Source organism: Trachurus japonicus, chromosome 21 (assembly GCF_045865225.1).
Source record: "Trachurus japonicus isolate A0001 chromosome 21, Traja_1.0".
NCBI classification, from domain to species: domain Eukaryota; kingdom Metazoa; phylum Chordata; class Actinopteri; order Carangiformes; family Carangidae; genus Trachurus; species Trachurus japonicus.
In genome coordinates, this window is record NC_140927.1 from 31216927 (window position 1) to 31228146 (window position 11220).

General features: G+C 40.6%; 1 protein-coding gene across 1 annotated transcript in view; it reads right to left on the reverse strand.

The window, feature by feature from the left end:
• The window catches only part of slc35a5 (solute carrier family 35 member A5), an 11979-nt gene extending 3910 nt beyond the window's left edge, over window positions 1-8069 (reverse strand). Inside the window, exons 1-7 of the mRNA XM_085766093.1 lie at window positions 7907-8069; window positions 7111-7209; window positions 6059-6192; window positions 5839-5906; window positions 4032-4220; window positions 2945-3145; window positions 1228-1355 (exon numbers count right to left, since the gene is read on the reverse strand). Of these exons, the coding sequence (XP_085622219.1) occupies window positions 1228-1355; window positions 2945-3145; window positions 4032-4220; window positions 5839-5906; window positions 6059-6192; window positions 7111-7209; window positions 7907-8033 (946 nt within the window). The 5' untranslated portion in view covers window positions 8034-8069. The remainder of the gene's footprint in view (window positions 1-1227; window positions 1356-2944; window positions 3146-4031; window positions 4221-5838; window positions 5907-6058; window positions 6193-7110; window positions 7210-7906) is intronic.
• Between the last annotated feature and the right edge of the window lie 3151 nt (window positions 8070-11220).

The following is an 11220-nucleotide window of genomic DNA, read 5'->3' on the forward strand; positions in this document are numbered from 1 at the left end:
TTAGAAAAAGGTGTTGAATTTATAGAAACATGTTGTGATGAAAGGTATTGGCTGTGGTTTTTATTTTCTTATTTTTTTTCTTTGTATATTGTTGGCTGTAAACTGGCTGATGTAAGTGTTCTTTTGTTTTAAGAAAGAAGCAGGTGTTATACGTTTTCTTCATCCTGCTCCTTTCCAATCCTAGGATTAGGATTTAGATAAACATCCCATAGGGACTAGCAACATCTATAGTATATTTGCACATTACTTTTTAAATATTTGTACTCTACCTACTTCTTTAATATTTCTCAATTACTCTTTGTATATTACTTTTATCTTTATTTAAATTAAGAGGGAGAGATGCACCTACATTTTGTTGTGCTTCATTGCTCAATTACAATAAAAGGAATTGAAGATTAAAGATGTTGTAGTTAATTATCCTACTGTCACTATTATTCAGTGCAATTTTGATGTTTTTTTAATCAGATTAGACCTGCTGCTATAATCTGCATTTAATCAGGAGTACTGGTACTTTAAAAAAAATATATATATATACTGTAGGATATTGTATGCTGTGTGATGTCATGTCTGTGAATGTATCAGGTACTACATTGTCTGTATTTTCAGTTTTATGTGAGTTCTACAGATGGAGAAGTAGCTTCCTGCTAAATCTGGTGCACACATCTCCTCCGTGTTAAATGATTCATGGAAGTGCACGCTGTCCTTCAACCCAATAAAATAAAGAGTTTTAAGAACCATAGTCCATCTCAGTGACCGGGTCAGAGCTGAGTGCTTAAGTGCAGGAAAAAACCAAAAGCAAAACATTAGGGGATTTTTTTTTTTTTTGCAAGTAGCTCCTTTGAGCTACATTCAGAGAAAGTAGAAGCTGAGGAGCAAACCGGATGTTTCCAGACTTTATCCTGAGCTGCAAACCATCTCCTGGGTTTTGCATGAACTTTTATCTCATAGCGTGGTGAATGTGCAGGTCACAACTTGTCCACCAGAGCGTTGTGGAGTTGTTGGATTGTGTATTTGATGAGTTTGATGAGGGAAACCAAGAAATCCCATGAGCCTCCGTAGCGTAGCTCTGAGGAGCTCACGGCTCTGCTCCGCCGTTCTAAAAATAGCTTGCACCGACAATTAAAGGTAACAAACCTACTGCTATGACTATAGGGGTTATTATGGCAATGGGGCCAATTAGCCAAAAATGTTGAACTATCCCTTTAACGCTGATGCGCTGCCACTCACCGGTGACCAGCACCAGACCCAGGGAGTAGACGTTGTGTCCGTGCAGGAGGCCGCAGTGCACGGTGAGGCCTCGCGCCTCGCTGCCGAGCCCGAGCGTCAGGGCGTTGAACACGACACCGAAGACGTACCTGCAGGAACAAGAACAGAGCTGAAGAATCTCCTCTCTCTCGTTATTATCAGAGATGGACAGAGTACTCAACCCCAGTACTTGAGTAAGAGTACAAATACTACTGGTCAAAATTTACTCCGTTACAAGTAAAAGTAGCTCAATCGACATGTTACTTGAGTAAGAGTAAAAAAGTACTTGCTTTTAAAAGGTACTTGAGTATCCAAAAGTACATGCTTTTAAATTTACTTTAAGTAAAAGTAAGAGTAAGAGTACATTTCTTAAATGAATTTAAGGACCTTTTAACTCTTGTTTCTGAGAATTAACTCAACTCAAAGCCTGCAGAAACCCCTATAAAAACAAATATGTAGATCCCAGTGGACCGTGCACTGTGATAGGTTTCCTTCTTTGACAAACACAGCTCGTGTCCAATAGTAGAGTACTTTTCAGTAAAAGTAAAGTAAAAAAGTAAGTAAAAGTAAAATATAAAATATAAAAGTAAAATATTTGTCTTGGAAATGTATTCAAGTAAGAGTAATAAGTACCAAAGAAATCTAATACTCAAGTAAAATACAAATCCTCTGGATATGTACTTAAGTACAGTACTCAAGCAGGGTTCCTACAGCTTAAGCCAAGTTAAATTTAAGACTTTTTAAGACTTTTTTAAAGCAACTTGAAATGAAATTTAAGACCGACTTCATAATAAACACAAATGCAGAAAAAAGAAAAAAAAAACACCACATCAATTACATAGGGTTAGGGACAATTTGACCCACTTTCCTATGTGATCCAAGGTAAAGTGACTGCTACATGAACATTGGATTGTGTCTCTTTCCAGCTGTCCTTTCAAAATAAATGCAGAAAAAGTCCGAAAAAAAAAAAAAAAAACACTGACTCGGGAGCTGGTGGCGGTGAGAAATTTAGCGTTGACGGCCGCCACTAACTTCTCTATGTCAGAATGTTACCAATTATTATATTATTTTTGAATTCAATGCCTTTTAAAGGGATAGTAGCATTTTTTTAAAAGTGGGGTTGTATGATCTACAAATAGCCCCGAAGTACTTTAATTGCAGTAGAAGACTCTCTACACTCCTCCCGTTAGCAACGCCAGCCCATAATAGCCCTGCCCAGAGATTTACAACATACAGTGTTGTGAACAGACCCAAAGAAACGGCCTATTTCCGCGGCCTAAAGAGGTTTTACCTGAAAAGAAATACACAGTTCTGCGTTTTTCCTGCACTTTGAAGGGCTGGAAAAAAATATATTATAGCAATGGAACTGTGCATTTTTTTTCAGGTAAAACCTCTTTTAGGCCGTGAAAATAGGCCGTTTCTTTGGGTCCATTCACAACACTGTATGTTGTAAATCTCTGGGCAGGGCTATGGGCTGGCGTTGCTAACGGGAGGAGTGCAGAGAGTCTTCTACTGCAATTAAAGTACTTAGGGGCTATTTGTAGATCATACAAACCCACTTTAAAAAAATGCTACTATCCCTTTAGGACTTTTTAAGGATCCGTAAGAACCCTGTCAAGTAAATTTACTCTGTTACTGTCCACCACTGGTTATTATCGCCACTCTGCTGCTCTCCAGGAAAATCTCTCTCTCTCCTCACAGTTTACTGTTCTGGATGAAGATGCTCTCCGTGATCTGGTCTCCCTCTTTCAGGATCTTCTCGTTGTAGATGTTGGCCATGGCTGAGATGAAGCACTGGAGCAGCAGCAGGATGTGGCCCACGCCCAGAGACCGCAGCTTCTCCACCACCTTGTCCCTCCAGGCCTGGCCGGGCAGCGACGACGCCCACGACTCACTGGCACTGCAGCGAGAGCATCAACATCAACATCAACATCAACTACGACGTCAGCACCAACCAATCTTTTTAGTGTTTTTAAAAGGGATAGTTCATCCCCAAATTGAAATTTCACTCATTTTCTACTCAGCCTCATGTGGACTAAGGGCTGGGAGAAGTTTCAGAGTCCTCCGTGGCTTCTCTTGAGTTACAGGGGGTCTCGACGTAGCAGTGCATGTCCATATAACGGTTGCAAATGGATACCAACTGTCTTCATAACAAAAAGACACACCAAAAAACATCCAAATACCTCCATGCTGCTCGTATGTAATGTCCGTCTTGTATTGAAGCCCCGAAATGTCTATAGTCTATATTTCAAGCTTGTTTGTACTGGGAAGAGGACAGACCCTGGTTCGTCCAAATTTGACGAACCGGGAAGAGGAGCTTCGAGAAGCTTCCGCTACAAAACAAGCTTGAAATATAGACTTATTTAATTTTTTTCGGGACAATTTCGCATTTCGGGGCTTCAATACAAGACGGACATTACATACGAGCAGCATGGAGGTATTTGGATGTTTTTTGGTGTGTCTTTTTGTTACGAAGACAGTTGGTATCCATTTGCAACCGTTATATGGACATGCACTGCTACGCCGAGACCCCCTGTAACTCAGAGAAGCCACGGAGGACTCTGAAACTTCTCCCAGCCCTTAGTCGGCATGAGGATGAGTAGAGATAATGAGTGAAATTTCAATTTTGGGTGAACTATCCCTTTAATGAATCAATGAGTTGTTTAATCAATTATTACTATAAAAAGTACAAAAAAAAGCCCATTAAATTCCCCAGACTTCATCTCTTCCTTCAATCTGCTGAGGGAACTCTTTTTTCCCATCTGTCCCTGAACTCGTCACGTCACCTGCTGTTCCTCATCTGCTCCAGCAGCGTCGTATAGAGCAGACAGGCGTTGGAGGGGGTGGACAGGGGGTTGGCATGGAGACCCGGCACGGCGATGGATTTCTGGCTGCTTCCTGATCCCGTCGTCAAGGAAACGATGGACAGGAAGAGGACGACCAGCGCCGCCCACTGAACCCAGGACAGACGCCTCCTGGAGGACGAGGAGAGAAACAGAGTGGTAACGTGGTAACTTTACAATAAGGTTCACAATGAGAGTAGTTACTGAGGAAGTAATGAGGAACTAATGAGTAGTTACTGAGGAACTAATGAGGAACTAATGAGTAGTTACTGAGGAACTAATGAGTAGTTACTGAGGAAGTAATGAGGAACTAATGAGTAGTTACTGAGGAACTAATGAGTAGTTACTGAGGAAGTAATGAGTAGTTACTGAGGAACTAATGAGGAGTTACTGAGGAACTAATGAGGAGTTACTGAAGAACTAATGAGTAGTTACTGAGGAACTAATGAGTAGTTACTGAGGAACTAATGAGTAGTTACTGAGGAACTAATGAGTAGTTACTGAGGAACTAATGAGGAGTTACTGAGGAACTAATGAGGAGTTACTGAAGAACTAATGAGTAGTTACTGAGGAACTAATGAGTAGTTACTGAGGAACTAATGAGGAACTAATGAGTAGTTACTGAGGAAGTAATGAGGAAGTAATGAGGAACTAATGAGTAGTTACTGAGGAACTAATGAAGAAGTAATGAGTAGTTACTGAGGAACTAATGAGTAGTTACTGAGGAAGTAATGAGTAGTTACTGATGAACTAATGAGTAGTTACTGAGGAAGTAATGAGGAACTAATGAGTAGTTACTGAGGAAGTAATGAGGAACTAATGAGTAGTTACTGAGGAACTAATGAGGAACTAATGAGTAGTTACTGAGGAACTAATGAGTAGTTACTGATGAACTAATGAGTAGTTACTGAGGAAGTAATGAGGAACTAATGAGTAGTTACTGAGGAACTAATGAGGAACTAATGAGTAGTTACTGAGGAACTAATGAGTAGTTACTGAGGAAGTAATGAGTAGTTACTGAGGAACTAATGAGGAACTAATGAGTAGTTACTGAGGAACTAATGAGTAGTTACTGAGGAAGTAATGAGGAACTAATGAGTAGTTACTGAGGAACTAATGAGGAACTAATGAGTAGTTACTGAGGAACTAATGAGGAACTAATGAGTAGTTACTGAGGAACTAATGAAGAACTAATTAGGAACTAATGAGTGGTTACTAAGGAACTAATGAAGAACTAATGAGGAACTAATGAACAGTTACTGAGATACACAAAATAAGAGTAGTTATTGAGGAACTAATGAGGAACTAATGAGTAGTTACTGTGTAACTAATGAGGAACTAATGAGTAGTTACTGAGGAACTAAGATACACAAAATTAGAGTAGTTAGTCATTTTGATGTCTCACTTAATTTTTTAGGTACACAAAAAGGGTAACTAATTTTTAAGTAATAGTTAGTTCCTCAGAAATTTGGCAAGGCAAGGCAAGGCCAATTTGATTAGGAGTTACTGAAAAACTGACCATTAACTAATAGTTAGTTCATCATTAGTTCCTCAGTAACTACTCATTAGTCCCTCATAAGTTCATCAGTAGCTACTCTTAATTTTGTGTACCTTATTGTAAAGTGTTAACAAAAAACGTTTTTATCTGCGGTCAGTGTGAGAAATTTGAAGTTCTTCTTTTTTATTCATTTAACCATTTAATAAACCTTCAAGAACAGAACAGTGCAGAGATTTTAGAGGATCTACTTACTTCAAAACTATTCTGAAGAGCACGGCCGTGGTCAGGATGACAAAGTTGGAGAACAGCACCGCCATGGCCTGGAGCCAAGATGGAGGACAGGACAGAGACACGTAGACACATCAACAACAGAACAAACTGAATGTTTTCCAGAGGTTTGCATGTTCGTGGGAGCTGAAAAGGTGTAAATTTTAATGCACAAAATGTCCTGAATGGAGGAATGGTGACTCACAGGCTGCAGGTAGGTCATCACGTAGAAGATGATGAGGTTGTCCAGGAAGTAGAGGAAGGCAGGGACGGCCCACTTCAGGGAGCTGAGGAAGGAGGCGCTGGAGGAGCAGCCCAGGTCTCTGCAGGACCGACCCTCTGGAGCAACCACAGGAAAAGAGTTAAAGGGATACGCCAACTTTTTCTTTTATTTACGTGTCTTGCCTCACTCCCGAGTCCATGACCAGCAGATAGACACCATCCTTTCGACTGTGCGTGCAGTAACAAGGGAGATAGAGCCGTATCGCCCGTAATTAGCTTAGCTCAAACACTGGAAGTGTATGGGTAGTGTTAGCCTGCCTCCACCTAAAGTCATCAGAGAAACTCTTCAGCAACTCTAAACGGAAACCGGCGGGCCGATCTTCGTCTCAGAGCTGACAAAACTCTCCGGTAAGGCATCTTGAGCGGTCAAATGCCGCTAACGGGACGAGATCGGTCAAAACGGAGGGTTCAAGCAAAGACGCTTTATTTTGGTTCAAGCTAGCTACATCGAGGGTAGGTTAGCTTCCTATTTCAAAGTAAAAGCACAAATTCTATCATCATGGTTTTCTGTATGTAAAGGGCAACGGGTGTTTTATTTTGTGAAAGTAACCGGAAGTGCGTTGGTCACAACGGCTAGCTTGAGTAGCACCGAATTCGTCCGAACAAAATTGTAAACAGCTGGTATTTAGACAAATTAACGACACACTGCTGATCTAAACGGCTACTTTCTCCCCTAAAAATGTTTGAAATGTTAATAAAGTGATATATTTACAGAGTTTAGAGCTAAAATGAAATCAGCATCTGGAGGCAGGCTAACACTACCTATGCACTTCCAGCATTTAAGCTAAGCTAATTACGGGCGATACGGCTCTATCTCCCTCGTTAATGCACGTACAGTCGAAAGGATGGTGTCTATCTGTTGGTCATGGACTCGGGAGTGAGGCAAGACACGAAAAAAAAATGTTGGCGTATCCCTTTAAACCCAGAAGACAAAACAAACACACACAACTCATCAATAATTCAACAGCTGTTCACCTCGGACTATGACCCTGATTGACATAACCAGGCAGAAGAGCAGTTTGAGCGCCTCAGCCAGGAGGTTGACCGACGCAGGGAGGAAGTCATACTTGTTCTCTACAAAATAAAAGACACACAGTCAGTGATAAAACAAAACAATAAAACGGTTAAAGGGATAGTTCAACATTTTGGCAAATTGGCCCATTGCCATAATCCCTATAGTCATAGCAGTAGGTTCGTTACCTTTAATTGTCGGTGCAAGCTATTTTTAGAACGGCGCAGCAGAGCTGTAAGCTGCTCAGAGCTACGCTACGGAGGCTCATGGGATTTCTTGGTTTCCCTCATCAAACTCATCAAATACACAATCCAACAACTCAAGTTGTGACCTGCACATTCACCACGCTATGAGATAATAATAACACAACGTTACCAGACAGAGTTGTTTTCGAGGTAAATGCAGAGACTGCTTTCTGAAAAACTGTCCCTGAAGGCAACGCGCATCAGCCGTTTTGCATGAATTTACCTCTAAAACAACTCTGTCTGGTAACGTTGTGTTATTATCTCATAGCGTGGTGAATGTGCAGGTCACAACTTGTCCACCAGAGCGTTGTGGAGTTGTTGGATTGTGTATTTGATGAGTTTGATGAGGGAAACCAAGAAATTCCTTTAGCCTCCGTAGCGTAGCTCTGAGCAGCTCACGGCTCTGCTCCGCCGTTCTAAAAACAGCTTGCGCCGACAATTAAAGGTAAAGGTATGGGGATTATGGCAATGGGCCAGTTTGCCAAAATGTTCAAAACATGTCAGTGATCATCACCGGCGTTGGCAGAGAATTTGAGCAGCAGGATGCGACTGGTCCCCAGAGTGACGAAGCCCAGGCCGAGGGCCAGGGTGTAGGCCGAGGAGCGGGAGCACAGTCTGGGGCAGGACTGGCAGCACCGCATGGCTGCAGCTGGAGCTGGAGGGGAATGCAGTCAAACCTGCTGAAGCAACAAACAAACACACACAAAGCTGGTATCGGTCCGGCCTATTGTTTCAGGTTCAGAAGTTTTTTTTTTCTTTTTTCACCTTTATTTAATCTTGGGAATCATTAAGAGCAAGCTCTCATTTTCAATGTATTTACACATTCAACACAAATAAGACAACATCAACACATATCATAATTTAAAGAAGGAAAGAACACAGAAGACTGTTTCATCAATTAAAACAGTTACATTCATAGACAGAGGGGTTTGTTATCATAGTTTTAAACTGACCCAGAGACACAAGTGTTAGTTGTAAATGATTCCAGAGAAGCTAAAAGCAGTTCGACCAAATGATGTGTTTGTCCGTGGAATTTTGAGTGTCAACCAGTTACTTGAACGAGTTGAGAATGGAGTATGAGACTGACTTAGCAGGGAAGTAATATATGATGGCATTTTTCCAATTAAAGCTTTATAAATGAATAAGAGCCAATGCCTGTCTCGTCTTAAAGCTAGAGGGGCCAAGCCCACCTTCTCATATAAAACACAATGATGAGTCAAACAGCCCTTACCAGTAATGAATCTAATGGCAGAATGGTAAATGGGGTTCAGGGTAGCAAGTGTGGAATCAGAGGCGTTCTTATAGATCACATCACCATAATCTAAAACAGATAAGAATATGGCTTCTACGATCTGTTTTCTGCTGAACAACGGGAAGTTGGTTCTGTGTTTGTAAAGGAAGCGGATTTTTTGTCTTAACTTGTTTGACAGAGTGTCAATGTGATATTTGAAAGTGAATTTGATCTAACCAGATACCCAGATATTTATATTCAGAAACTCTTTCAATACTGTGTCCTGTGAGAGTGGTGATCGATAACCCAGGGTCATTAACGTCTTTAACTTTAGAGAATAGCATGTATTTGTATAAGTAAACGGACAAGTTGAAAACGAGGCTCATATGAGACTGTGAAAACAACAGGTTGTGATATTTCCAAGGTCTTGGTCTGGATTTTCTCTCTGTCACTGTCTCACTTTGGTTAAAATGTGATATAATTCAATATTTATCGGTTTTATACCGTCTGAACAACTTGGTGTCACCATGACAACAGTGGGAGGAGACTTTTGCAGGTTCTGTGCCGTGTTCTTCTGTTCAATCCAAACTTTGTTTACATTAAATATGGTTTTTAGATCAAATGTTCTGTTTATCTGAGGAGGAATAATGTAAATATGAAGATACATGGTTATTATGAGGACTGGGACTGAATGGTCTCGTGGGTCAGCTGGTCTTGACCACAACACTAACAACAGGGTTAAATACAGACTTGGATCATGATGAATGAGCCGTGGAGAGAGATTTTATGTAAAAGGATAATCAGTCAATTACTCCAGAAAATCCTGATCACAGGGTTTGAATTCTTAACATTGTTATGAAGGCCGACTCTGATCTGACTCTGGTTTCCACTGTTACTGACTGCACTAATACTAGCCTATATGTTGAAAACTAGGACGTTTTCTCTTTAATTCTGACATTTCAAGATTCAAAAACCTGATTGTCAGAACAGGTTGTTTGTTTCTGAGCTATTTAACCATTAATATAAACGCCTCTACACTGACATTATATCTAAATGAGGATTAAAAACATGCAATACATTTAAAAGTAGTAGCCTATATGGCAGTATATGAACATGCAGCGGTTAATAAGATGGAAAGCGTCTGTAAACATAAATAAAACACGTCCAAACACGGACTGTACAGGTTAATATATGTAAATAAATGCCCATAGCAGCAGAACAGAGCATTAAAGTGAAACAACAGTTTACATTGCTGTTATTTACAGGGGTAAACAAACAGAAAGTAAACCATAGCTGCAGCCGCGCGGGTCTTTTCATCCTCTGTCGGTTGTTGTAACAAATGAACAATAATCACCTCCACATATTAGATTGAACAGATTAGATTATGTGTTTACTCTGCGAGTTAAAGAGGAACTGGAGCAGTGTGTGTGTCTGTGTGTGTGTCTGAGGCGAGATAGCGTCGTCTGGCTCGTCTGAAAACAGCTGCAGCGACAACAACAACACACTTTATCTTCTGTTATCCATCCAGATGTTGTAATATTAGTGGTATAAAAACATCTGTACTCACGGGTTGCTCCGCTGTTCTCCGGTTCATCGCAGCAGCAAAAGCAGCAGCAACATCGTAGTCAACAACAGACAGACAACCAGACAACAGACCAACTAGGCGCTTCCGGGTTAATCCGCGCACGCGTATTGACGCAGAACAGCCAGGTGTCGCGCTGACGTCATCCCACACACGTCCACATTTGTTTGTTTCAGATATGCAAATTTCAGAATTCTTCACCATCATTTAAGTTGTTTTTGATTGAAGCTGATTATTATTTTAAGTCTCTTAATTTAATTACAAATAAGAAATGTATATCAATAATGAACATACATTCAGAAATGTTTAAAGGCCCCATGCTGTGCACTTTTCTCTGGGTTTATTTACCTGCTGATATCCCTAACAAGATGTATCATTGGTTTTGAGTACCTGTGATCTGCTTAATATCGTTTATACTGCCCCTTTCTGTTGCCTCTTTCTGGAGTTCTAGCGGGCACAGGTCATTTGGCCAATCAGAAGAGAGAATGAGAACCTCTCCTCTGATTGGCTGACTGTTTTTGAGTGGCATGTGGTCGGGCCAATCACAGGCAAGTAACTGAAACCTAAGCTGCATTCATAAAAATTGAAAAAAAACAACTGGTCACGGTGGGCGGAGTTACCTTGTGTGTGTGACATCACAGAAAGGAGGAAGTGCTATCTGCTCGTCTTAAAGAGACAGTTCCTACAAATGGGTGGTGTGTGTTTCTCCGTTTATGAGCAGTTTGATGCATGGGGCAGTATATACGTGGCCTAGAGACCTCCCCAAGCACGAAAAAATAACCAAAATCACATTTTTCATGCCATGGGGCCTTTAATGAATAATCTGTCACAATAACTAGCCTATAATTATAATTTTCATGGGATACGAGGTCTGTCACCAAAATGTATTTTCCTTTATTGTTTTTTTGTTTTTTTTCTTTTGCTTAACTTTTGTTATACTGTCATATAATTGTAACTTTACTGTACTGTTATTGTTGTAAGGAATGTGAGCTGGAAAGACTGAAATGTTGTTGTT